The following is a 27,692-nucleotide window of genomic DNA, read 5'->3' as shown; positions in this document are numbered from 1 at the left end:
CGTATATTCCCCCCATCTTCATTCTAGAAGGGCCCTCGGGTCCCCTTCCCCTCCTCCTCCCAAGGTCCCCTCCCTAGCCCCACCCCCACGGCGTGCTGCGGCCACCGGGGCTGACCGCTCTGCGGCTTCGGCCGGAGGGGGAGGGGCGGACTTCCCCGGAGCGCAGCGAGGAGGGAGGGCCACGCCGGGTGCTCCGGGGGTCTGCGTGGGAAGGAGGCGGACGTGGAGAAGCAGATGCCCTCCAGGGAAGAAGGCACGGGGGAAACCATTTCCCCTGCCCCGGCTTCCCGGGAGGCGCGGTAGGGGACAGGTGTTGAGCGAGGTTGGGAGCGGAATGCAGGGGGTCCCAGCTGGGGGCTCGGGTGGGATTCGGCACGGCGAGGAGCCAGGGAGGGGCACGCGCTGTGTATTCGGGTCCCGGGTAGCGAGGAGATAGCGGAGGGGGGTCGTGGCTTTGGGGAGCGGTGCTCGGGGTCCCCTCCCAGAGGGACCAGAACGGTCCCGAGCTCCACCTCCCGGCCGGGGGGGGGGGGGGGGGAGGGCGGGGAGGCGGGCGGGAGGCGGGCGGGCGGGCCGGGAGGGAGGGGGAGGGAGGGGGCGGGCCGGGCTGTGCGCTCCGCTCGCTGCTGGCTCCGCCGCCGCCGCCGCCGCTGCCGCCGCCGCCGCCGCCGCCGCCGCCGCCTCACACATTCGGGCAGCGGGAGCGCGGCGCGGACGCGAAGCCGCCGGGGCTGCCGTGCCCGGAGCCAGCCGGAGCCGGAGCCTGAACCGCAGCGCCAGCCCCCGCGGTGCGAGCCGCAGCCCGGGCCGGGGCCGGTGGCGGCTCATGGACAGCGGGGCCGGCGGCCCGCGCTGCCCCGAGGCGGGTAAGGATCCGGTGGCGGTGGCGGTGGCGGTGGCGGTGGAGGCGGCGGCGGCTCCGGGTCGGGAGCGGCCATAGCCGGCGGGAGCTGCGGGAGGGGTGCTCAGCGGCGCGAGGCCACGGGGGCCCGGGCGGTGCTCAGCGCGCCGGGGCTGAGGCGGGGGCGGCTGGGAGCCCCGACCCGGGGGTTGAGGTCGGGACACTCGGGCCTCCGAAGTCCGCGGCGGGCGCGCAGCGAGGAGAGGGGTGCTGAACCGGACCGTGCCCCTGCGTCCCGCACCCCTGCGTCCCGCACCCCTGCGCGTTTGGAGCGGCGGGGAATGGGGGACTCCAGGAGCGCGCCGAATGGAGGTGGCCGGGGGAGGCGCGCAGTCCCCAGTTTGAGGGGGAGGGGGCTCCCGGAGGACGAGGCAGGCGAGGACCCTCACACACCACACACACGCACACACACACACACACACACACTTGTTGGGCGACCAGCTCCGCTCCCTCGGGCGCTTCCAGCTCCCCGCGGGCACGCGGAGGCCCGGACCACCGACCTGCGTACGCGCACACATACATCCGTACATATGTGCACACCGACATACCTCCCGCACACCAGCGCCCCTGGGGCCCCGTCGCTAGCTCAGAATCCGCTTCAGCGTCTGCACGCTCAGCAGCACGGACACACAGCCCATGGCCATAAGAGAGCACCAGGACACAACCGGGTGTGACATTCGGCGACACGGACACACACAATCCCGTGCCCTCGTGTATGAGTGTCACGGACACAGTGCGCCCGACGAACACTCAATACCTAACCTAGCACATACATATTCCTTTAAGGAACACACCCTAACATCATTTATGTTACACTCCTTGGCCAGAACATAGATACACAACACGGGTCTCGCTTCCCCTCCTCCACTGCACCCACATAAACACAACCCCGGTGTCTCAGCACACGCCTTGACAGCACACACCCTAACACAGAAAGTAGAATCTACAGCGGCGCCTCACGGGTGCAAACCCAGAATCCACGGCTTCACGCATCTTAACACTGGGTTTCACACACACCTTACACCAACAGTGTCACATTACACCTTGCAGCCTATACACACAAACACACACGCTCAGCCTCTCCCTCGGAGGCCGGATTCCGGCTTCCCAGGCTGTCGGCGAGCCCCTGGCGCCCCTTCATCTTAATCACGACATTGTTATTGTGAATATCAGCACCCGGGAACCCTGGGGGCTGCCCAGACCGGCTTCCCCGCCTGCGCCTCCCCGCCCCCACTCCGGGCCGGCCGGCCGGGTATTCCCGGAACAGGCTGGACTGGCAGGCCGCGCCATCCCGGCTCCCCCGGGCTTCAAGGCCCTAGGTCCCTTTGCAGAGGGTGCAAGCCTGGGGCAGTGTTTGCGACCCTCTTCGGGCCATTTAGCTGCGTTCTGCGAGCCACCTGGGTCCCCAGCACACCTGGGTCTCGCACACCTGTGTCCCTCTCACACCTGGACGCCCCCTCCGCCGGCTGCCGGCTGCAGGCCGGAGCTGTACGCGCGGGCAAGACCCTGGGGCCCGAAGGGAGATCGCGGCTCGCGCAGGAGCAAAACTGGTAGGCAAGATGGACTCGGCTACCCTCGGGAGCCCAGACTTCTGGCCTCAGTTTCCCCGGCGGTGATCGGCGACTGTTTCTTCTTGCTGGAAATAGTCGGTGCAGCGTTGAGGTCTTTGAGGTTTGAGCGCAGGGCAAAGACCCGTTTCCACTTGCCGTGAGAGGGTCCGTTTCGGGAGAAAGTCCCCACCCGGCCCGGCTCGCCGCGCTTTGTGATTCCGGCGCCGGCTCCCTCCCCGCCCCCTCCCGGCGCCCGCTGTTCGCCTCCCGCCGACGCCGGCTGGCCGGGGACCCCAGGCAGAGGCCCGAGGTGCGGAGGAGCAGAGATTCCCCGCGGCGGCCCCTCGGGCAGGGGGCGCAAGGGGCCCCCGCCTCGCCTTGAGCTCCCGAAGGCCCCGTGTCGCTGGGGTGGGGGTGGGGCCGCCCGAGTCCGAGGATGGTGGCGGAACAGCCGTCCCCACCCCACCCCCAACCGCCCCCAACACAGCTGCGTCCTCTGGGAGGAGACGCCCGCGCTCCGGGTGTGTGCGGGGGAGCGCCGGTGACCGCAGCGGTGTAGACGGGGCTGCCCCGGCGGCGACGGAGTCCGGGACATCGGAAGACCGAGGGAGCCTTTCATTACCCGCTCTGGGCCAACCTTCGGTAGCTGCCAAGAAAGAGCGCGCTCAGGTGTTTGTGACAGTCTGGAGATGGGGGCTACTTTCTGGATGTGGAGGTCTAGGAGAATTGAAATCTGTGCTTACAACTAGACCAGGGCATGGAGTGGAATCAGGGGTCAGGGCCGAGAAGGGCCTCCAGAGATAGGCAGGGGTAGTGTGGTAGGGGAAGAGATGTAGTTTCAGTTCTAGCAGCGTTGTTTCCCCTCTCTCTGCTAACCCGGTTCAGAGAGGGACTTCAGCTGGAAGAGGATGTCTTGCTGGTCTGGCATCTTGCCAGCAGAGGGGCTGCTGCTGTGGCTACTTGGTCAGGGGATCTGGGCTAGAGAGAGAGATGGTGAGCTCACTGCTGGGAGAAAAGGGGTGGAAGCACCAGGAGAGGGCCTTGGGATGGGGGTCGGAGATGGAGGAGGCCCTTCTCCTATGGTTAGGGCTGCCCCTCCTGTGAACAAGGGTAGCTGGTGCTGCAGAGTGAGATTCTTTCAACAATGTATTGAGCACCTGCTATCTGTATCTGCCAGGGCCCATAGTGGGTGGTTGAGGATGCAGTATAGTGGCAAGATAAACACCAAACTTGTCTTCATAGGTCTTCCCAACTAGCAGGAGATGGGTTCATTTATTTACTGAGCCAATGAATACCTACTGTGTGCCTGGTGCTGGAAATAAAATGCTCTATTCAGCTATATATATATATATATATATATATATATCCTTTACAGTATAATAGATTTTAATGCAACAGATCTCATTTCCCAAATAACTTCCAAGAGGCAAAATTTATTATTTCCATTTCACAATATAGAAATAGGTTCAGATAGGTTCAGAAAGGTGAAGTCACCTGGCCGAGGTCACATGGCTAGGAAGTGGTGGAGCAAGGGTTTGAACCCGGACAATCTGACTCAAGAATGCAGGTGCCTGGAAGCCCTGCAGAGGCTAATAGAGGGCTGTGAAAGAGAGGGGAGAGGAGCTGAGGGCTGTGCACTTGTTCACTGTGGGAAGCCTCTGAACAGCTCCACCCCACACAGCCCCACTAAGGCTTACCCTACTCTCTCTCTCTCTCAGAGGTTGGCTTTGTCCTTTGATTTGTGTGCCCCCAGTGGCAGTGGTTGTTGTGTAACAGTGCAGGGGTAAGTGTCGGGGGTCACAGCTGACTTGGTCACTGGGACACTGATGGCTGCCTCTGGGCGTTTCAGCATTCAGCAGAAAGTGGGCCCTGGTCTCCCAGGGACGCTGGAAATAAAGGTTACAGGTGAACCCTCACCTCCCCACCCCCCAACATGTTGACACAGATTGGCTTTCCCTGGACTCTGCTCCCTCATACCTCACTGCTCTCCTCAGGCCTGAGAAGAATGAGTCACTGTGTATGCTGCAGCTCTGCTTCTCAGGGTCCTGGGTGCCTATGTCACTGGGCAGAGGTGGGGACACCCTTGCCAGGAAGGCAGCCAGGGCCTGGGCAAGGGCAGATAAAACACCAATCACTTCAAAAGCTGTCCCCTGGAACTAATGACTCAATAACCAACCACCTGGGCAAAGTTCAGGGATGGTGGGGGCAGGGATGAGAAACGGCTGCCTCACTGCTGCTCCTGGCTCCTCTGATTCTGTCCCTGCATCCCTAGGACCTCTGGGGGGTGGGGATAGGGGGAAGACAGCTACAGGTTGGGAGGCTTGGGGTTTTTCAGTCCTTGAACCCCAAGCCTTCTTTCTTTCTTTCCTTGCCTGGCAAGTTTGGCAGCCCAGGGTGGGGGTGGGGGTCACTACTCAGCCAACATATTATATCTTCTGTGATTTCTGTTGATTTTCCTTCCCCTGCATCCAGCCTTTCCCCTAGCCCTATGGATGTGAAGAGGCATTCTTATTTCTCAAATCTTGACTCTGCTTACTACTCCTGTGACCTGAGACAGTTCGTGATTCTTTCTGAGCCTCAATTTTATCATCTGTACAATGGAGAGTGGTGTGATAATAAAGTACCTGTTTCAGAGGGTGGGGAGGATTAGATGGGATAATGTATGTAAATGGAGCATGTTGGCTGGGATGATGATGATGATGACAGCGATGATGGTGGTAAAGGTGGCAGGAGAATTTGCACTTCTTTCTTAAATCCAAGGACCTAGTACATCTCAGAGATCATAGTTCCCTCATGGTGCATCCTGTTGCCTCCACTCTACTGCCTGGAGGATTCTCCGAGTCCCTCCCGCAGAATCAGAATTCCTGGTGGGGGTTGCTGATAATACTCATTTTAAAGGAACTTCCCAGATGCTTCACGGGCCTTAAACCTTCTTCAACTCTTGCCCTCTCTCTGAGTAGCCACCCCTCCAAACCCATGTTCCCCAAATTCCTACCTCCCAGAAACATCCTTTTCCCCATACCTTCCTGGCTTTAGATATTTCTGTGGTTCTCTTTCCAACTCAGAAGTTGTATACCATAATCCTTTTCTGACTCTGATGGTTGGAGATAAGGGATCTCCTAAGGGTGACAGGGTGAATGCGTGAGACAGAAAAAGAATGTGTGGGGGTGGGGTGAGGGTCTTACAGTGTCTGTGCTGCCTGGTAGGCCTGAGGGGTTAGAGCCCAGGGTTGTGACCCTGAGAGGGGGAAGGAAGGGCTTACTCTGTAGCACTTCAGAGCTGCTACAAATCAAAGTCACCCTGACTCTGTCAGACAACAGATCTCTGAATTTATAGCCAAAATTTGTGAGCATTCATTTTTCTTAGAAAAACCTGTACAATAGTTTCATAAAATTCATAAAGAGGGCTGTGATCTAAAAAGGTTTAGAATCCCTGTTCTGGAGAGACTAAGTGAGGCAAACAGTCACTGCCGTATTTCTCCTTCTGTGTCACGTTTAGAGTAATTCCCATAACCCCCACCCTGCCAAGACTTATGCAAGGAACTGGTGTGCAGGATGATCCACTGTATGTGTGCAAAAGGGGGTGGGGAGGCAGGCTAAGGTACCCAGAAAGGAATGAGGTTCTTTGGAGACAGTCCTCTGGGAGTGTGTTTGGGTTGGGAGCTTGAAAGTAAAATGAGCCTTGTGCCCGGTCCATGTCGGTAGATGGAAAGTGGCTGGAGGGTGGATCCAAAAGAAGCATTAGCTAAATTCCGCCTTCCTTTAAAGTGATTAAGATTGCAACTAGGAACAAGCACTAATCTGATAACAGCCTCATATACGTTGAGTACTTTACTGCCAAGGAGTGACCAGGGAGGAGATGTGGTTTGGGAATGCTACGTGAAAGAGGCGAAGTGTTTGAAAGAGGCAAAGTGTTGGACTCAGTATAAGGAATCTGCATTCAATGAGCATTTGCTGAGAGCTTATGGACCTGAACAGAGGATTAAATTTGACCCCAGTAGGTTCTTTGATAGAGTAATGGAATTGGGCAAGGGAATAAGCAGTGACCACCCAGAAAGTGCTAGGATAGGCTAACTCTAGGAACTAAAATAGTTATTCAGAGGCTCTTACTGAGTGCCTACTGTGTGCCAGGTCCAGGGCAGGGTCCTGAGGTTGTAGGAACAAACAAAACAGAGGCTCTCCTGTTCTCTGCTCAGTCTCCACAAAGACAATTGACAAATTATTTCCCCAATGGCTACGTAACTACAGTTGTAAGTACTTTGAGGGAGCATTTGTTGAGTACTTATTGTGTGCTAGGCATATAGCCCACATGATCTCAAACTTCCTAGGACATTTAGGTGGTGTTATTCCCATTTTCCAGATAAGGAAACTGAGGCCCTAAATCATTTCCTCCTGCTTAGCAGCCAGGAAATGGACAGCTGGGGTTCTCCTCAGACTGTCTGATGTCATCTCCACCCTGATTCCTTACATGTGCCAAATGACTACAACCAAAGAGAAATGACAAATAGTCATTGAGTTAGAACTGTTGTGAGCTCCAGGATAGCAGATTGAGTCAATCTTGGATGCCGCTGTGTCCCAGTGCCCAGAACAGAGCCTAGCACATTGTAAGTGCACAGTAAACGTTTGTCGAATGCGTGGTGGCCAGCTTTGTGAATACGCATAGGTTGAGGCAAGGGAATGAGGGTAGGGAGTCTGGTCCTACCTTCAGGAAGTCTGGCGTTTGCCAAGAGAGCCAGAGAACACAGGAATAGGTACATAGTACTGGGGTTGAACAACACAGTCGGGCGGGCGGGGTCCAAGGTAGCTCAGTGATTCATTGCCTCGGGATTGGGGCAGACAATAGTGGCTGTGAGTTGGAGAAAGGAGAGGTCACCATGGGCTGGAGAGGCCTGGGAAGGCTTGGAGGGGCCGGGGGTGGGGGGAGTAGAGCCTGCCTTAAGTGGGGTAGGTGTGGTCTATGACAAGGATAGCTAGGATTTCAAGGTGGGAGGCAGGTATTTCAGGTGCAAGTGGGGAGGTGGGGAAAAGAAAGCGAGCCTGAGCCCTCTGCTGAAATTGCTGGGCCTGACTTTGGATTAGAATACAGGGGCTGGCCATGGTTTTGTTGGAGAGGAGGAAGGGGTCAAGACTGGGACAGTAGCAGGTGTGGCTAGGGTCTGTAAATGCATAGCCTCAAAGCTGGGGGGAGGGGGCGATAGGCATAAGTGGGTTATTGGGGTGATGGGGTTGCAGCTTATGGTTGGCTATGGCATACGGGGCTCCAATTGAAAGGATTTGGGGGTGGGCACGGAGAAGCAGGTCAGAGATAGTACTGGACCATTCAAAGAGGGAGGGGCCAGGTATGAAATAGGGGCCAGATGTTTGTACGGAGAGGGGTTAAATAGGAGCCAGATGTTTACTGAGAGACTGTGAGCAGAGCTTGGAGGGGAGTGGTCAGGACAAAGCTGGTAGTGTCATTGGCAGCTCTGTCCCAGTTAGACCTGCTGGGCTCGCAGTTGCTAAGGACAGGCCGGGGCAGCTCCCAATGCCAATTCCAGGGCTAGTCAGCCCTGACCACAGCCTTGACCCCAATCTTGACCTCTACACTCTTTTTCCACACAACTGTCAGTGTCTTCCCTCCCCCTAGTGGGAGCAGGGGAGAGACGAGGAGGAGGAGTCCTGGGAGCTATGTTGGGGGCAATGTGTATTTGGGGGAGGTAGGTGGCTAACTCCTACTCTTCAACTCTAGCTGTTTCCAGGCCTGATGGGTGCCTAGTTTAAGCTGGTGGAGGGGGCATTGGGCACTCTGGGTGATTATCATCAGAAAAGAGAGATCTGACATGTCCTATCTCATATGCATATACTGACTGGCCTCTTAGAAGGAAGAGAAACGAGACATCTTTCTGTTCCCTCCAACCATCCTGAGTGGCCCTCAGTGTGGGGTCTGGGGAATATTAGGGGAGCTTGTGTCCCTTTTTTTACCATGTATGTGAGGGGTGCTTAAGGCCTTTCTCTTCTACTTGCTGTCTCTCCATATCTCAGTATCAGGGTAATTACCATGGGTGACTAAGGCAGGATGCTGGTGAGAAGGAGGTGTTGGGCAAAGCACAGAATAGAGAGCAGGGAGGAGGGAGTGTCAGGAGGGTCAGGGCGTTCCATGGGCGGGAGCTGCTCTAGACCTGTTCGGGGCCCTTACCCGCTCCACCAGCTGGAGCAGACACTGCTGTTACACCCGGCTGTGGGTGAAACTCAGGATTCTGGGTTCTGGGATCAGGGTTCTGGGCTGGGGCTGAGCTCTCTTCATGGGATAGTGTGTACATAGCAGAGGGAGGGAGAGTCAGGGCCTGGATTGGGCAACCCTCAGCGCCAGGTTCCTCTTCCCAGCTGACCTCCTATTTTGCCTCTTTTCCTTGCAGCCCTCCTGATTCTAGGTACTGCCAGGATGGGGCCCCTGAAGCCCAGCCCAGGCCCCAGCGGGCAACGGTTGCTGCTGGCACTGCTGCTTCTGCTGGCTGCATCCCCAGGTCATGCCACTCGGGTGGTGTACAAAGTACCGGAGGAACAGCCACCCAACACCCTCATTGGGAGCCTCGCAGCTGACTATGGCTTTCCAGATGTGGGCCACTTGTACAAACTAGAGGTAGGCGCCCCATACCTGCGAGTGGATGGCAAGACGGGAGACATCTTCACCACTGAGACCTCTATCGACCGCGAGGGGCTGCGTGAATGCCAGAACCAGCTCCCCGGTGAGCCTTGCATCCTGGAGTTTGAGGTGTCTATTACGGACCTCGTGCAGAATGGCAGTCCCCGGCTGTTAGAGGGCCAGATAGAGGTACAGGACATCAATGACAACACACCCAACTTTGCCTCACCAGTCATCACGCTACCCATCCCGGAGAACACCAACATTGGCTCACTCTTCCCCATCCCGGTGGCCTCTGACCGTGATGCTGGCCCCAACGGTGTGGCATCATATGAGCTGCAGGCCGGGCCCGAGGCCCAGGAGCTATTTGGGCTTCAGGTGGCAGAGGACCAGGAGGGGAAGCAGCCACAGCTCATCGTGATGGGCAACCTGGACCGGGAGCGCTGGGATTCCTATGACCTCACCATCAAGGTGCAGGATGGTGGCAGCCCCCCACGTGCCAGCAGTGCCCTGCTGCGAGTCACTGTGCTTGACACCAATGACAACGCCCCCAAGTTTGAACGGCCCTCCTACGAGGCTGAACTGTCTGAGAACAGCCCCATAGGCCACTCGGTCATCCAGGTGAGAGGTCCCTCCGTCTGTCAGGGTTCCCACCTTTAGAAATGGGAGCCCAACCCAACCTGGCGAGACTTCCCTTCTCTGGGAACTGTCAGGATACTGTGGTAAGAGCTCTTCTCCCCAGCCCCAATCTGGTGAGACCTTCCTACCCCAGCAGGTGATATAATTTTCCTCTATCAAGCTACTCAGTGAGAGTGACATAGCATATGAATAGCAATGCCCCCATCCCCAAAATTGACCGAAGTTGGAGAAACTCCTGAGAAGAGAAACCCCCTCCCAAGTCAAATGGCTTGGCTCATCCTCCAGCCGGGTGAGCCAAGTTAGAACAAGAACAATCTCTCTAGAGATGAGATATTTTCCCAACCAGATGAGATTTTCCTGAGCTAGAGGACAGAGCCTTTCTTTGCCTCTTCCTAACAGTCAAATGAGATTATTTTAACCAAGTGAGTCCTCAGAGTTCTAGAAAACTGTGTTCAGATGTCTGACTGTACACCAGCTTCCTTGCCTAGGCACAGGGTTCTCATGAGAATGGGGGTGCTCTGACAGAGTGGGGGGGGGGTGGCTAACTCTGCTGAAGTTCTCAGCACCCTTCTCCATGGGAACTGCCCCAGGGGCTGGGCAGCTTGGTGGGGCCAGGGCCTGGGAGGGAGCAAAGAAAGCGTCCCTGCAGACAGGTGGGCGTATCTCCCACTGTCATCTCAGCCCTGGCCTCCCGCCAGCCCCAGCTCCTTTCTCCTTCCCCCTGGGCTGAAGCTGTCTGTCTTTGAAGTGAGGGAGCTGAGAAGGGATCAGCCTGCCCTGTACACCGTTATGGTCCTGGGAAACCCTTCATTCCATGTCCTTAAATTGAAGTGGGGCATGGGGAGGAGTTTTAGGCAGTTTTTTAGAGGCTGGTGGACTTGAACACATAGAAGACAGACTCAGGAATAAAAGGGAGACAGACAGTCAGAGATGGTGAATAATAACAGCCTGGGTGCCAGGCACGGTTCTGAACACATTATGCATATTATGTCATGTAATCCTCACAGTACAAGGTAAGCATTATCCCCATTTCACCGATGGGAAACTGAGCCCACAGAGATTTGGAAACTTGCCTGATCTCACCCAGCTGATGTGTTCACATCCCACTCTGGCCACATCCAGTAGTCTGGCTTCAAAGCCTGTGTGTGTAACAGCTACACCCCATTCCAGGAGGCTGAAGCAGGAGAGTGGGACAGAGACAGGGCTCGAGAAGGGGCAGAAAAGAAGGACTGGAAAGAGGCAGAAAGAGCTGAGCAAGACTGGGAGGGAAACAGGGACAGAAATGAAGAGTCACAGAGACAGAGGGAGCTAAGACAGTAAGAGATAGATAAGAAGCTGGGTGACCAGTCTAGAGACAGGGAGAAGTGGGAGTCATCGCGAAAAGGTATGTACAGAGAGAGAGAAAGAGGATAGGGCAGGTGATGAGAAGAAACGGAGTTTGGCTTTGACAGGATGTGAGCAGGGACTGGTATAGCTGGGAAGCCCTCTGCCCAGGTGTCTCCGCTGTGAAGAAGTCCTACTCCTAACAGGAAAGAGAGGAGACCAGCAGTGGTTTGAGACTCCGCTAGATGCAGTGCCCAGCACTGTGTTAGCACTGATTTTCAGAGACTGGACAGATGGATGGATGGATGAAAAGAGGTATAAGTGCTATTTAGGGAACACTTGCCACATACCAGGCAGTGTTAGACATTTTTACAAGTATTATCTCACTTAATTCTCACCACAGCCCCATGAAATAGATTCTATTATTATCCCATTTTATACACTTGTAGACTGAGGCTTGTGGTGGTTGAGAAATTAGCCCAAGGTCACATAGTTACTTGGGAACTGGGCGCATCTGGGATTTGAACCCAGGACTCTTGCTGTGCTCCCTGGAGACTCTGCCAAATTATACCTGTCCTGTCCTCCCCATTTACCACCGTGCTCCCCCACCCCCAGGGCCATCACGTTCTGCATGACTGGGACATAATTCCAACCATCTGTCTCTCTGACCGGTGGTACCTCATGGCCATTCCCACCAGGTTCCCGCTGCCCCATCACCACTCATGTTTGTAGAGACTTGGGCCGAGTGTACGTCGGCGTTGGCGTGGGAGGGCGTGCCCACTGCAAAGGGACAGACAGTTCATTGTTTGATGCTGGGATCCCAGCCCGCTGCCAGCAGGCTCTGTGGCCTCCACCAACCCCTCCCTCGCAGCCGCCCAGATTCCTCAAGTTGGTGCCTAGCCAGCGCCAACCAGGAGGGAAGAAGCTGCTGAAACAGGTTTCCCCAGTTTGAGAGAGCAGTGGCCTTGGCAGGCTCCTTCTGACCCAGATCCCTACCTGGCTGCTTTCAAAAGAAATCCCCTCACCTGTGGCCTCCAGGTGGGCATGTGGGTCTCCACTCATGAGCAGACACACACATGCATAAACACTTGCCTTCTCACACAATAACAGGTAATCCCAGTCTCAGAACACATGTAAGTGCATGCACACATATTAGACATATATGTCATATATACGTGCCTCATACCTTTCCAGGTCTTCAGATAGGTTGAAGGACAGTTTAATTGAGGGGAAAGGCTGCCCCAGTTGCCAACTGGATCCTCATCCCCATACTTGGGCACACTAGCACAGGAACAGTAAGTGGAGTTAAATTGTGCCCTGTCCCATCTCTACTAGTCACTTGTAACACTGTTCAGATTTGCCAGCTGCATCTTTCCTCCTTGGGGAAAGAGGTCAGTACTGTGCCCTAGTGTCAGGCTTGGGCAAAGGGCAGTCTATGTGCTGCTTTTGGAAAGGGTGTCACTTTAGATAAGTTGTATCTGCCATGCTCATTGCCAAGGCAGCACACATGTCCCTTACTTTGCCATCCCCAGACTAACTTGTCCCTGTTTTCCTTGTTTTCCTTTTCTACCCTATAGGTGAAGGCCAACGACTCGGACCAAGGTGCCAACGCGGAGATTGACTACACGTTCCACCAGGCGCCCGAGGTGGTGAGGCGTCTCCTGCGACTGGACAGAAACACTGGACTTATCACTGTGCAGGGCCCCGTGGATCGTGAGGACCTAAGTACCCTGCGCTTCTCGGTGCTCGCCAAGGACCGAGGCACCAACCCCAAGAGTGCCCGTGCCCAAGTGGTAGTGACTGTGAAGGACATGAATGACAATGCCCCCACCATTGAGATCCGGGGCATAGGGCTGGTGACCCATCAAGACGGGATGGCCAATATCTCAGAGGATGTGGCAGAGGAAACAGCAGTGGCCTTGGTGCAGGTATCTGACCGAGATGAGGGAGAGAATGCAGCTGTCACCTGTGTGGTGGCAAATGATGTACCCTTCCAGCTACGCCAGGCCAGTGAGACAGGAAGTGACAGCAAAAAGAAATACTTCCTTCAGACCACCACTCCGCTCGACTACGAGAAGGTCAAAGACTATACCATAGAGATTGTTGCTGTGGACTCTGGCAACCCCCCACTCTCGAGCACCAACTCCCTCAAGGTCCAGGTGGTGGACGTCAATGACAATGCCCCTGTCTTCACACAGAGCATCACAGAGGTCGCCTTCCCAGAAAACAACAAGCCGGGTGAAGTGGTCGCTGAAGTCACTGCCAGTGATGCCGACTCAGGCTCTAATGCCGAGCTGGTTTACTCTCTGGAGCCTGAGCCGGCTGCCAAGGGCCTCTTCACCATCTCACCTGACACTGGAGAGATCCGGGTGAAGACATCCCTTGACCGGGAACAGCGGGACAGTTATGAGTTAAAAGTGGTGGCAGCTGACCGGGGCAGTCCCAGCCTGCAGGGCACAGCCACCGTCCTTGTCAATGTTCTGGATTGCAATGACAATGACCCCAAGTTTATGCTGAGTGGCTACAACTTCTCAGTGATGGAGAACATGCCAGCGCTGAGTCCAGTGGGCATGGTGACTGTCATTGATGGGGACAAAGGGGAGAATGCCCGGGTACAGCTGACGGTGGAGCAGGACAATGGTGACTTTGTTATCCAAAACGGTACGGGCACCATCCTCTCCAGCCTGAGCTTTGATCGAGAGCATCAAAGCACCTATACCTTCCAGCTGAAGGCAGTGGATGGTGGTGTCCCACCTCGCTCAGCTTACGTTGGTGTCACCATCAATGTGCTGGATGAGAATGACAATGCGCCCTTTATCACTGCCCCTTCCAACACCTCTCACCAGCTGTTGACCCCCCAGACCCGTCTTGGTGAGACGGTCAGCCAGGTGACAGCTGAAGACATTGACTCTGGTGTCAATGCAGAGTTGACCTACAGCATTGCTGGTGGCAACCCTTACGGACTCTTCCAGATTGGGTCACACTCAGGTGCCATCACCCTTGAGAAGGAGATTGAGCGGCGCCACCATGGGCTACACCGCCTCGTGGTAAAGGTCAGTGACCGTGGCAAGCCCCCGCGCTATGGCACAGCCTTGGTCCACCTTTATGTCAATGAGACCCTGGCCAACCGCACGCTTCTGGAGACCCTGCTGGGCCACAGCCTGGACACGCCACTGGACATCGACATTGCTGGGGATCCAGAATATGAGCGCTCCAAGCAACGTGGCAACATCCTCTTCGGTGTGGTGGCTGGTGTCGTAGCTGTGGCCTTGCTCATTGCCCTGGCAGTGCTTGTACGCTACTGCCGGCAGCGGGAGGCCAAGAGTGGCTACCAGGCTGGTAAGAAGGAGACCAAGGACCTGTATGCCCCCAAGCCCAGCAGTAAAGCCTCCAAGGGCAACAAAAGCAAGGGCAAGAAGAGCAAGTCCCCGAAGCCCGTGAAGCCAGTGGAAGATGAGGACGAGGCCGGGCTGCAGAAATCCCTTAAGTTCAATCTGATGAGCGATGCCCCCGGAGATAGCCCCCGCATCCACCTGCCCCTCAACTACCCACCGGGCAGCCCTGATCTGGGCCGCCACTACCGCTCTAACTCCCCACTGCCTTCCATCCAGCTGCAGCCCCAGTCACCCTCGGCCTCCAAGAAGCACCAGGTGGTCCAGGACCTGCCACCCGCAAACACATTTGTGGGCACTGGTGACACCACGTCCACAGGCTCTGAGCAGTACTCCGACTACAGCTACCGCACCAACCCCCCCAAATACCCCAGCAAGCAGGTAGGCCAGCCCTTGCGGCTTAGCACACCCCGGCCCCTACCCCACCCCTACCATGGGGCCATCTGGACTGAGGTATGGGAGTGACCAAGCAGGCATATCCAACTTGCAGGCTCACCAGCCTAGAGGGACCGACCCAAGCCAGTGGTGGGAGGTGGGACTGAGGATCTGGGGGTGCCGGGGCCTTGATGATGACCCTGCCTCCTCGCCCAGGCATGGAGGGTTAGACTGAGTGAAAATTGAGGGAGGGTGTGCTCTGTGGCATTCTTGCCCCCTCCCCACAGGGAGAGGCCTATGACTGTCAGGTCCCAAGATGCCAAACCAGCTGCTGGGTCTTGCCAGTGGGGGCTGATGGGCAGGTGAGCAGAAGGGTCAGAGGCAAGAAGGTGGGAAGGAAAGTGAAGAAGTAGAGTCTACTCCAAACCTGGGTCTCTAGCTGAGACCACCCATTGGTGCTTCTCTAGAAGGGAAACAGGGCGACCTGGGGTCCTATTGGGTAACTGGGTAGGGACTCTATCAGGGAGGGGGAGGCTCCCTATTTGTGCCTCCTGTGTGTGCTGTGTCAGCCTCTTCCCCACCCCAGGCTTCTGGGGCTGGGCCCCGGCTCCCCTTCCCCAGTCCCAAACACTTTTCCCTGACAATAAAGTTCTCTATTTTTGGAGTTTTTGTTTCTTATTTTCCTGGAACTGAGAGAAGGAGTGAGAGAGACTGGAAATGGCCCTTTGTCCTTAGGTGCCTACCCAATTTCCCCATCCCTTCTCTTTGCCCCTTCCCACTTCCTAGACCTGTCCTCTACCCCAGCCCTATGTTCATTTACCATTGTCCCATCTACCCCCACATCTGGCAATGTGTCCCCTCCATACTTGTGAAGCCTCCTCCCTAGGAATGACCTCCTCCACCAAGAAAGGGCAGGAGCACCCAAGCGAGCTGCACCCAGGTCCTGCCCTTTGTCCCCTGCTTGAGACTTGACCCTTCCAATCTTCTCACCTGAGCAGCGTCTGACAGAGCTCAGGCCAGAACACCTGGGTGAGGGTGAAGTGCAGCCTGCCCACCTCAGGTGAAGGCAGAGAAGCCCTTAATTTTACTAGCCACCTTCCCTCAGGACGAGATCTTCCAAAGTCCCTTTCCCAGCTTCTTCATCTCAACATCACTCAATACCCAACAATTACTGGGCCCTGCCCTGTGTGTCCCCACCATGATCACCAGCCTGGGCTACTGGGAGGGAGGGCCCAGGGAGAGGGGAGGGAATCTTCAGGTTCTCTGGATTGGCCTGCTCTGTATTCCCATTCTTAGGGTGCTCCCTTCTGACCGAGGCTGAGGTCCCCTAGTCCTGCCCTTCCTCCCTTCCCTTCCTTTGGCATCTTGCTCTGACCACCTTGGGCTGCTGGCTCTCACTCACACACACTCTCTCTCTCTCTCCGTCTCTCACTTCTTGCTCTCCTGGGTCTGCCCTGTCTCTGGCTGTGCCTGACGGGCACTGGGGCTACAGCCTGGGTGAGGGGCCTCAGGTCCCAGGGGATTCTCTGAGGCCAGAGGCAACATGTCTCCATGACAACTGAAGAGGCTTGAGACACTCCCAGGAGGTCCAAGGCACCAGCACTCTACTCTGATTCCATCCACAAACTCCCCAGTGCCCTGGGGGTACCCCCAAAATAAACACACCTGGGGGCTTTGAGGAATGGGATATGGCAAGGGAAATCTAGTCATGTCTCATCTCTCCTGGACAAATAAGCATCTCTAGGGGGACAGCCAGCAACTCCTGACCTACCATTCTCTCTTCTCTTATTCTTATCCTTGCTACCGCCAGGTCGCTCTTCTATTCCTTTAGCCTCTTCATCTTTTCTTTCCCAGGGTCTGAGGGATTATCTCTTCCTCAGCTGCAACCCAACACATCCGTGGAGCCACATTGAACATGTCCTCCCAACATTCAGACACAACCAAACCACGGCACCATTGTCGTCATCAAAACACATAGGCCACGCTTCTCCTGTGAGATCAGCATGGTACTAGACCCTGAGGGGAAGTGGTCGTGTACATACAAGACATAGGAGTGAAAAGATGACACATTTGAGCATCTTGACCATGGAGCAGGAAGTGCCGTAGTGAAGCTTTCCCCAGCTTGCTGCTCCACTATTCCTTCTGCTGCTAGGTGCTTCCTTTTTTTTTTTTTTTTTTTTTTTTAAATCTTTACATGAGGTGCATTGTACCATACTCAGCACTTTATGTGAATTAGCTCATTCGATGCTCATAACTCTTTGTGACAGAAATCATTAACGCTCATTTTCCAGAAGTGAAAACTGGTTAGCAGTGGAGTCAGAATTCACACACAAAGCATCAGGAAATCTGATCTCCAGAGTCTGCTGTTAGCCATAATGCTGCACAAGAGGGGTCCCACGATTAAGTCAGTGTAGGGAGTAGGGGACGTACAATCACATGAGCCTATTAAAAGCTCTGCGAGGCCTGAAGAAAGGGGCCTGCTAACCTTTTGTGAAACTCTGGGTTTTCCAAATTTATCTGACCACAGTGCCCCCTCCCTCTCTCTGAGGAACACGGTATGGGAATGGGAAAACCTGCATAGGACATGGGAGTGGGCTCCTGGAAGGAAAATGTTGAACTTGAGCCAGCTCCTCAGTGATGAGCAGGACTTGGGCAGGAGGTTCAACCAAGTGAGCCAGCTCCTGAGGCAGGAGTGAGCATGGCCAAGTGGAGGACAGGGAGAGGGCAGAAAGGGGAGTAAGTATTAGGGCTAGAGTGGAGGGCACAGGAGGGAGCAGAGAGATGAGAGAGGAAGAGCTAGAGGTTGTGGAGTACACAGATGCCTTGCCAAAAGTTCTTTAATGGGGAATGCAATGAACGCTCATGAGTTTTGGATGAACTGAGTTTTTAAAAAAATCACCAGAGTGTATGGTGGGTATAAAGGGGGTAGAGGTGAAGGTACAGGATTGAAACTCTGAGGTCTGGACTAGAATGGTGGCAGTGGGGACAATGGATGGATGGATTTGGCTAAACTTAGGGAGAAATGACCTCTAGGACTCAAAGGATAATTGGATATACTGTAGGGATGGGCAATGAGTATCACAGCTACCAGCATTCCCAGGTGGACATGATCTTTCTGTGTCTGGGTGATGGCATAGTGACGAAATCATTGTCCATGCAAAAACTGATTGAAGAAAAAGAAGAATTGGGTTTCAGACTTGTTGAATCTGAAGGGCCAGTAAGGACAGCTAATAGGAAATACCCAGCAAATGTCTAGAACTTGAGGACTAGCATCAGAGATATTTTGGATCTAGGCCTTTTTTTTTTTTTTTTTTTTTTTAATGATAGTCACAGAGAGAGAGAGAGGCAGAGACACAGGCAGAGGGAGAAGCAGGCTCCATGTACCGGGAGCCTGACGTGGGATTCGATCCCGGGTCTCCAGGATTGTGCCCTGGGCCAAAGGCAGGCGCTAAACCGCTGCACCACCCAGGGATCCCTGATCTAGACCTTTTAAGATTTGATAGTAACAGATGTATAGGGAATGTTTAGGGTTGAGCATGCCCCAACCCTCCATTTTATAGAAAAAGAAAATCATAGGCAAAAGGGACCAAGTGACACGCCTAGTAGGCAGGATTGAAGCTTTGAATTACCAGGTGTAGGTTTTTTAGGGAGGGAGGACTGTTGGCTATATCATCTTGGAGAAAACTGCAAAGAGAAGCCCCTGACAACCAGATTGCCCGGTGACTCACAGACCCTTCCTGGAGACTGTTCACTTCGACCAGGGGGATGATGCCCCTTTACAACATCCCACCCACAGGTCAATTTGGGGGATCTTGTCTGTCATCACCCAGACCCTGTGGTGTTTTTTTGGATCACAACACAGATTCCAAGAAGGGTTGCCTATTCCTGAAGATGAGATGGGAGCCAAGATGGAAAGGCAGTTCTGAGCCGCCTTCCCAACAGCTTAAGAGCTCCTCGTCCTGACAGCCTCCCCCACCCCAGCTGCCTTGAATGGAATGAAGACTGTGATGGATCAGGAGGTACCAGGAGGATGGGTCTGCAAACCCAGGATCTCCTCTCGTGGCCTTCTTGATAACCTCCTATTGAGGGTTTTAGAGTAAAGACAAAGCACCTGTGAAGTCTTAGAGGATTGGAGGGAGGCTGGAGTCTTAGCAGCAGCAGGGCCTTGACCTGAGCTGCTCCCACTCCTGGCTTCCAGGGAACCCTGTGTCTACACCCTCCACCACTCCTAATTTCTGGATGACAGGAGAATCAGTGACAGTCCCAGGTGGGCATTTGGGTGACTGGTTGGTTGTGCCAAGTGCCAAGCTGAGGTTGCCAGGTTCCTGGGAGGATCGTTAACCCATGGCAGGCATGTGGGGCTGCTCGCTGGGAGCAGCCTGCACAGTTCTACCGCCCCCACCCCAACCTCCAGTCCAAGCCTGTCCCCTCCCAGAAGCTCCTTCCTATTTGCTAGAAGGAGTCTCCATTTGAGGCCAGCCTTCCTAATTCCTGATGGATGCCAGACCCCTCCCCCTCTGCCCAGGTCCTCTTGGGCCCTGCCCTCTACAGTTAATACTCTGCTTCCTGATCTGGAGGATGGGGGAGTTTCCATTGTTCTGCTTCCCCACCCCCAAAGGGCCCTGGTTTCTCAACGGGCTCCCTTTCCTTCTTCCCTCCCACCGTTCTCCACTCCCAGGCCTCTCTGGAAGGGGATGCAGTGGGGACAAAGCCCCCCCCCGCCCCCCCCCCGCCCCCCCCCCCCCCCGCCAGTGGGAGGGGACGCAGCAGGGAGTCCTGAGGCTGCCTACAGCATCACTGCAGGGGTAGGAACAGAGGATCAGAAAGACATTGGGATCTCATTTATATGGAGGCAATGGGAAGTCAAAGAGCAAGGAGACAGGTGAGGAGCTGAAGTTCAGGGGTGCTATTTGGAAATTAGGGAACTGTTTTGGTATTGGTGAGCTGTTTTGGAATGAGAAGTTCATACTGCTTTAAGGAAGCTGTTCTAGAAATTGGAAGCTTGCTTGTGATTGAAGGCTATGCTGGAATTAGGGGAGTTGGCTGGTATTGTGCTATTCTGGTGTGGGCTGTTCTGGAATTAAAGGCTATGCCAATACTGGGAAGCTGTGCTGTGAGAGTGGTTGTACTGGGTTAGGCTTATTGTGGTGGCCTGGGGGCTATAATAACACTGGGGCCTGTGCTGTGGTGGGACTTGCTGCGTGTAGTCTTGGCTATCCTGTCCCAATTAAGGGGCAGTCCTCCATCGGGGTCTGTGCTTCCTTGGGGGCTCTGCTGTGCTAGGGAGCTGGGCCTCTTCTCAGTCGCTGCTGAGGCCTGGGGGACCAGGAGCTCTGGGGTGGGCCAGACTGGGGGTGGAGATCACTGTGGTGGTGGGCCTCTGGGGCAGGCTGGCCTGCCAGCAGTGACCCTCCTTCTCCTTGCAGTTACCTCACCGCCGCGTCACCTTCTCCGCCACCAGTCAGGCCCAAGAGCTGCAGGACCCATCCCAGCACAGTTACTATGACAGTGGCCTGGAGGAGTCTGAGACGCCATCCAGCAAGTCATCCTCGGGACCCCGACTCGGTCCCCTGGCTCTGCCTGAGGATCACTATGAACGCACCACCCCTGATGGCAGCATAGGAGAGATGGAGCACCCCGAGAACGGTGAGGAGTGTGAGCATGGTCAGGGCCCCCTGGGAATGGGTAGCAGCTGAGCATGGTGAGGAGACCTCAACAATGTCTTCCATGTGTTCAGCAGTACTCACTGTGCTGAGTACTTTCAGCTATACGTTCATTTAATCCTCACGACTCTGATGTGAGAACTTCACTGTTCTCTTTACAGTGCAAGCATGTGAGGCTCAGAGAGGTTAAGTCACTTACCCAAAGTAACATGTGGGAAGTGACAGAGCTGGGAGGGATTCAGACCCAGGCTTCTCTGACTTCAGAGACCTTGCCTTCAGCACCACATCTTACTGCCTTCCTGAACGGGGCCTAGGAGAGGAGTGGCCAGGGGCTCAGGCGGTGGTGAGGGAAACTTGAGGGAATGGGGGGGGTCCCTTCATGGGGTCAGAGGGCCTTGAGAAAAGAGAGGGGACCCCGGATTCAAGAGTCCAGCTCCTCTGTGAGGAGCTCAGGAAAGGGTATGCCACTCCCCTGAGGGGAGGAGCCAGAGAGGGTCTGGCTGAGGAAAGGGAGTGGGAGGTCTCGGGAGGGGAAAGGCTGGTCTGGGAAGGGTTTGAAGGTGATGGCAGAAGGGAGGTCTGGGCCAGAGCAGAGGTCAGTGCGGGAATGGACAGTGAATGTGCTGTCAAAATGTGTGTGTGTGCGTAGTACGTATGCTTGTGTGTGTGAGGGCATCCATGATAGCCGCTGGAGGAGGAGACTCAAAAAGGTTCCCCTTGGGACTGAAAGACTCTCCCGCTTGGAGCTGTCCTCTCGGGTCTTGTCCCCTCCCTCAGTCCAAACTGACCCCCCCAAAAACGCTGCGACGTCCCACACCCAGCCGTCAGGCCCAGGGCCCTTGTCTGACAGCCCAGGCCCTAGGTCTCCGAGTGCCCTCCGCCCCACCCTGCCCCTCCGTGCTCTCTCTCATGCCCATCTCGTCCTTTTTGTGCCCGCGCAGAGCCGGCTGGCCGGAGCAGGCCCTGAGGTGGAGTGCCAGGTATGTGGGGGCTGCTCTGGGGTCTGGGGTCTGGGGGATTTGGCCCAGCACCCAGCCCCGCCCACCCAGCGCCCTTGCTCTGCTTGGTGCCAAGCTGGGTCCCTCAACTCTGAGCTGAAGAGCCTTGGTGCTTTGAGGGTTAATGACAGCGCTGTCCCCTCCTCACCTTGCACTGGCAGGAGGCCAAGCCAGGGTGGGTGGGACCCGGGGAGCCCCTGACCCAGGCAGTGCTGCTCAGTCATGTCCCTCAGGGAGGGTCACCGCCTGGTACTGTCCCTGAGCGAGGGCAGACAGGGGCAACCATGACAGGAAGTGCTCATGGCCCAGCCGTTCCCATGGAGACCCCCCGCTGCCCAGCAACCACACCGGCTACTGATGTCAGGCGGCCAACTCCTGTTCCCGTGGGTGTTCTGGGCAGGGAGCCGGGACTAGACCAAGGGTGGTGGTTGGCATAGGGGGCTGGAGTGAGCTGGGGAGGGGTTGCATGAGTGTGCTTATGAGTATGTGGGTGTGTGCTTCTATGTGAACTCCCCACACAGAAGCTCCCTTCTCCCTGGCTTTCAAGCAAGGCCTCACCATGCTGGGTTAGGGTGGGTTCCAGGACAGCTGGGAGAACGGTGAGGCTTGAGGGGGTTCAGAAGGAAAGTATGTGCCCAACCTTTATCTGAGGATGGAGATGCCCAGTATAGATTTGTGTGTCCATACCTAATCTGAGGATAGGCATGTGTGTGTGTATGTGTGTGTGTGTGTGTGTGTGTGTGTGTGAGTGTGTGAATGTGCATGACTGACAGACAGATGGAGATATTGTGCCCTTAAATGAGGATGGGGGTTTCCTTACCCCTAAGGAGAGACTTGCTTGTTTAAGCCTGACTGGAGATAGATGAGGGAGTGTTTAGATGGGTTGTGTGTTTGTGCACCTGTCTGAGGGAAGATTTGGTGGGTGTGTTGATAGGCGAGCTGGAGGGTGGCTGAGGATGGAGAAACACATCTATTTAAGGATAAATTGTATGAGAGAGAGAGAAGAGCCTGCGGTGGATGGTGGGAGAGTGTCTATTTGCGGGTGTGTGTGCCTGTGAACTCAGTGGGCAAAAGGGGCGTGCACCCCTGTTCGAGGCAGGGCGTAGGGGCCGTGGGAAGCCATGGAGTGGAGCTTTGTGATGTTACTCTGCCTGAAGACTGTCCTCCCCATTCTGTCCTGCAGACCTGCGCCCTTTGCCTGACGTTGCCATGACAGGCACATGTACCCAGGAGTGTAGTGAGTTTGGCCACTCCGACACGTGCTGGATGCCTGGCCAGTCATCTCCCAGCCGCCGGACCAAGAGCAGCGCCCTCAAACTCTCCACCTTCGTGCCTTACCAGGACCGAGGAGGGCAGGAGCCTGTGGGCGCCGGCAGCCCCAGCCCCCCGGAAGACCGGAACACCAAAACGGCCCCCGTGCGCCTCCTGCCCTCCTACAGTGCCTTCTCCCACAGTAGCCATGATTCCTGCAAGGACTCGGCCACCTTGGAGGAAATCCCCCTGACCCAGACCTCGGACTTCCCACCTGCAGCCACACCGGCATCTGCCCAGACAGCCAAGCGCGAGATCTACCTGTGAGCCCCCTCCTGGCCGGTGGCCTTGCCCCTCCCAGCCACCGGCCAGGTCCCAGATGGGCCCATTCCAGGGTCCTGCTCCTGACCCCTCCAGTGTGGACTTCCCAGCCAGGGCCCCAGGTTGGGGTGAGTACTGGCCTCATGACCACGCAGGCCCTTCCCCCAAGCAGGGTCCAGGTTCTCTCTCCTCACTTCATCCCCCAGCCCCAGCCCCTGGGAGCCCTTCTTCCCCTTTATGGGGCTCCCCCCAGCTGGTGCCCAAGAGGGCTCCTCCACAATGATGAGGCTCCCTTCCCTCCACTTCTGGGGAACGCCCCCTCACCTCGGGCAGATGGTGGAGTCAAGGGTGGGCAACACACTTTTAACTCATCGTTTCCCACATGGCCGACCAGGGTGGAGACAGGATGTCCCCATTCCAGCCCTGCTTCAGGGCTGAGCTGGGGAGCCCCTCTCCCTGGGAACTCCCAGAGGAAACTCTTGACCGCCAGGGGCTCCCTGAAGGGCTTTTGTTACCAAAGGTGGGGTGGGGATGGGGGTGGGAGTGGGGTGGAGGCCATGTCTTCCTACACTGCTCCTGGGCTGGCCCACCTGCCTGCCACATGCCCATGCCTGATCCCATCCGGGCACCTCCTTCCCTGCTGGTCATGCAGTGTCTGTATATAAGGACCTTGGAATGATGTCCCCATTTCTGCCTGATTTGCAACTTTTCTTGTTGATGTTGTGTTGTCTTGGGGGACCCCTCTGGGGAGGGAGGCTACCCTGTGCCCCCTCCCCCCTGCCGCAGTGCCCCCCACCCCAGGCCTCTACTGTTCCATGTTGTAAATACCCCTGGGGCCGTAGTGGGATGGGGGTGCAGGCCAGGGAAACAATGGGTGGGTGAGGGTGGGGATGGGGGTAACATTCGCCTATCAGCAGAGCTGGGCTTTTATTTAATTTTTTTTAAAAATACAAATCTCTATTTTTTTGGAACTGTTGCGCTGTGCCCTGGGTTGGGGGGATCCCCGCTCAGGCTGGCCCCCCCACATCCAGATGAGCATCACAGAGGGGCCCTGAGGCTGTGGGGGGGCAGCTGGACAGGGGTGGGATGACTGTGCCTCTGGCCTGGTTGGGTGAGTTGGGAGCAGGAAGGTTTGCTCAAGGGGTGGCTGGTTGCTGCCTCCAACAGGGGGAACCTGCCCCCTGCCCCCTCCCTGCCCCGCCCCCCAGCCCCTGCCATGACTGACCCGTCAGCCTGTAAAACCACCATTGCCTTGATCTCAGGGGGTGGGAAGCGCTGCCTCAGGGCACCCTGGGCTCCAGGCCCCCTTCTTCCAGTTGGGCTTCCCTTTGCCAGGGTCAGGGGTCCCCTGGGGGAGGGGGTGGGGAGATTGGGGGGCAGAGAAGCCTAGTCAGCCATGATGAGGTGGGATTGCTTTCTGCACCTCAGGGGGCCAGGGTGTGAGGGGCATCCTGTAGAGCCCTCATCTCCCACTGTGGCCATCTCAAAGCCTCAGTCCCTCTTCCTTCCAGAAACCCCCACTGCCTTGGCCCATACCTCTCCAGCTCCCCAGGGGCCCAGGCTGGGAGGCTGGAGACTCAGGGTATGGCCCTTGCTTGACTTAGTCTAAGCTTGGGGGCCGGCCCAAGGGTGGGAGGGGTGGGTACAGGCTGCTGGGTCGTCTGGTGCCTTTGGGAGCTGTGCTGCTGGGGTCTTGACTCCTGTAACCCCAGAGACCCCACCGCACCTCGGGAAAGCTAGGGGCCTGAAGAATCACCCTATTCTCTGCTCCTTGCCCCTACCTTGGCTTGGGGTAACAGTGCTGGGAAGGAGAGCATTGTTAGGCTGGTAGCCTCAGCATACACAGCCCTTCTATTGAGGGCAGAGGGTAGAGTGGGCTGAGGTAGCAGCAACCAGGTCTGGGGGTTGGCCAAAGGCTCCTTTCCCTGGGGGAGGCCCAGAAGTGGGCCAGGGGCTTGATAAAGAAACAGCCCCCTTCCCCCTGCACAAACAGGGCAGGTGCAATAGTGGTAGAGTTGGTAACATGAGGTGCCCAGCTGGTGGGGCAGTGGCCTCAAGGGCTGTCTGGGTCCTGGAGGTCAGGATTCTGGCAAGAAGATTGTATGAGGCCCATTTGCTTGGTGGAGAGGGTGGTCCAGACAGGAGGCATTCCTGGAGTCACTGGACTCCCCTGGAAGCCCCTGGTGGCCTGGGTACCCTGCCCTGGTCTTGGAGACTCCTGAGCACTGAGTGGAAGGGCAGAGGAGCATTTTGCACAATGGAGAAGCCAGAAGGAAGGGGGTAGCCCAGATGGCTGGGAGGGCTGAGAAGCACAGAGGAGCCCTTCCCACAGGCGAAGGCAGAGTCCCAGCCCCCTGGTTGGGGTCAGGGCACTGAGTCTGTCACCACCTGGGCACTCGAGGAGAAACCAAAGGTGGGCAGGGGATAGGTGACAGCACTGGGGACCACCCCTGTTGGTCCTAGGTCTGTGAAGTCCTTCCCCAATGCCTTGTGTCGCGTACAGTTTTATGTACAAATAGACGACATTTGGCCAGAGGAGACCCCCCCCCCTCAAACCCAGCCTGACCCAGTCAGTGTCTTCCTAGAGGGGACCTAGTTGGTTCCCAACCCCCTACTTCAGAGCATGTCTCTTGGTAGGGGGAGGGTATATGGGGACATATTTCCGGGGGTCCCTGAAGCGTGTCTCACATCCCCGGGGGAGGGTCTCTGGGGCATCTCTCACCTCTGGGGGCTCCCTAGGCCCTATCTCTCCCTTTGGGAGTCTCTGGAGGGACATGTATTCCCTCCGGGGACCATGGGAGCATGTCTCCCCCCTACCCAGGCTCTCTGGGGAGCCTGTTTTCCTCCCAGGGTTCCTGGGAGTACTTAAGGCATGTCAGTCTTGGGCCATCTCTCTTCCCAGGGAAGGGGGCTATCTCTGAAGCATGTCTGGGAAGGGATATTTCTGACCCTCCCTGCATCTCTCCTCTGGGGGTGTCTCTGACCTGCAGCACTTTGGGATGAGACTGGGCAGCTCCGAGTTGTCTTTTCTCCTGGAGGCCCTGCGATACCTCTCTCCCGAGGATCCGGCCTCTGGAGCCATTTCTTCCTTGGGCGTGGGCTGTCTCCTGGTGTTGGGAAGGCTTCTGCTGGCCATGAGAAAGTCTCTTAGGGGGCGCCTCCGCGTGGGACTTCTCTGGGAGGGGGGACTCTGCCTCGCCCTTGGGGTCCCCGGGCGGGTGTGTCTGCCCGTGGGGAGAGGGAGACTGTGTCTCCTCGGGTTTTCGGAGTGGGGAGGGGGGCCGTGTCTCTCTCGTGTGTTGGGGGGTGGGGTTCGGGGAGGGGGGTTTGGGGCTCGTGGGTGCCCACACTGGGGTCGTGTTTCTCTTGGTTCGTGCCACTTCCCACCGCCTCGCTCCTCCCGGGAAGGGCCCCCGCCCCGCCCTTACTCCCCCGCCCCGCCCCCGGCGCTGCGAGCACAATCCCGTTGATTTGTAATGATTTCTGTCTCTGTCTTTCTCTTTCTCTGACCGCCCCTCCCCCGCCGCGAGCATGCGCAGGCACCGCCCCTACCCTCTCCGGTTCGGTTCGTTTCCGGTTTGTTTGCTGAGCTGTCAATGGAAGACCCGTGTAATTATTCCCGAGCTTTACAATAAAAGTGTGAAAACCGGACCCCACCTCGCTTCTTCCGGGCACTCAGGCCTGCGTCCCGGGGAGCCTGGGGGCTAAGTCTGGGCTAGAGGCCTCGGACGGGGCCCGCTGAGCTGGATCCGCGCCGCTCGGGGACGGCGGCGGGAGGACGCGGGCCGAGGCCGGACGCCTGCTCCGCGCCTGTCCCAGCGCCTGCGCCTCCCTCCGCGGCCACCCGCCCGGCCCGCCCGCTCCGGGCCACGCAGCCCCACCTGCAGCGGGGGGGGGGGGGGGGGTGGCGGTGAGGGGCGCTGGGGAGGGGTGAGCCCTGCTGCCTTCTTCCAAGGGCGGGAAGCCCTTCCTGTTCCCCTCGCGTTTGGCAACAAGTAGGACCTGCCGCACTGAATGGGAGAAGGGGCTGAGGCACGCCTGTCGCTCCGTCCCGCGCTCAGGAACCAGGGCTGGAGGTCGATTTAGGGGGCCCGGAAAGGTCTCACCCCGGCCTCCCACTGCGCTCCCCTCCCCCCGCTTCCGGGCCGCCGCGGCCCCGGCCTCCTCCGTCCGGCTCCCGGGTAAACACCGGCTGGGGAGAGGTCGCAGAACAGAGGCCGGATCCGCCGGTTTCCCGGCCCCGCCTCCCCGGGCGCCCCTCCCCCGCCCCCTCCGCGCGCTTCCGCCCGGGCCCCGCCCGCACCCGGTGGGCCTGGCTCTCCGACCCGGGGTCGCCTCGGCGGCTGGGATTAGCGGAGCGCAGGGACTAATCCTGGCTGAGCCTCCGTGTAAACCCGGATCGGCCGCGGGTACAGCGGAGGTCGCGGGCGCCCCTTCATCCATTCCTATACACGGGGCTTCGCAGAGCCTGATGCCCACCCGAGGTCCCCTTACTACATTCAGGGACCTGTGCTTGGATGTGCTGTGAGGGACGGACCGGGGGAGGCGGCGGTGGGTAGAAGAAGACACCACCAAGATCAGGCTTGATCTAGTGCTCCATAGCCGGGGGTGGGGGTGGGGGGGTGGAGGAGGGGCTGAGGCCCCTTTGACAGCCTCTG

The 27,692-nt window shown here is 57.0% G+C and overlaps 1 protein-coding gene across 7 annotated transcripts; it reads left to right on the top strand.

Moving 5' to 3' along the window:
- The first annotated feature begins 40 nt into the window (after positions 1 to 40).
- PCDH1 (protocadherin 1) lies at positions 41 to 26,685 on the top strand. 7 transcript variants are annotated; one of them, XM_072749858.1, is made up of 6 exons: positions 149 to 299; positions 8,846 to 9,693; positions 12,612 to 14,807; positions 20,228 to 20,447; positions 21,406 to 21,444; positions 22,646 to 26,685. In XM_072749858.1, exons 2-5 carry the CDS (start codon positions 8,872 to 8,874, stop codon positions 21,429 to 21,431), a joined length of 3,264 nt encoding a protein of 1,087 aa, XP_072605959.1. In that variant the 5' UTR covers positions 149 to 299; positions 8,846 to 8,871; the 3' UTR covers positions 21,432 to 21,444; positions 22,646 to 26,685. The 7 variants fall into 7 exon arrangements, with proteins under 7 accessions (XP_072605958.1, XP_072605960.1, XP_072605959.1 ...); XM_072749856.1 differs by lacking the exon at positions 149 to 299 and adding an exon at positions 632 to 866; XM_072749857.1 differs by lacking the exon at positions 21,406 to 21,444 and having other exon boundaries at positions 41 to 299.
- Positions 26,686 to 27,692: the final 1,007 nt, after the last annotated feature.

The sequence above is a fragment of the Vulpes vulpes genome, chromosome 2, assembly GCF_048418805.1.
Source record: "Vulpes vulpes isolate BD-2025 chromosome 2, VulVul3, whole genome shotgun sequence".
NCBI lineage: Eukaryota > Metazoa > Chordata > Mammalia > Carnivora > Canidae > Vulpes > Vulpes vulpes.
Note: the sequence above shows the minus strand (reverse complement) of the source record. Positions and strands in the feature narration are given on the sequence as shown.

What these genes read in the sequence shown, in the direction of transcription:
- PCDH1 (XM_072749854.1), top strand. Translation starts at nt 827, where the DNA reads ATGGACAGCGGGGCCGGCGGCCCGCGCTGCCCCGAGGCGG. An exon ending in CCCGCGCTGCCCCGAGGCGG is followed by an intron (nt 867 to 8,845) that starts GTAAGGATCCGG and finishes TTTTCCTTGCAG; the next exon opens with CCCTCCTGATTCTAGGTACT. An exon ending in CCAAATACCCCAGCAAGCAG is followed by an intron (nt 14,808 to 20,227) that starts GTAGGCCAGCCC and finishes TTCTCCTTGCAG; the next exon opens with TTACCTCACCGCCGCGTCAC.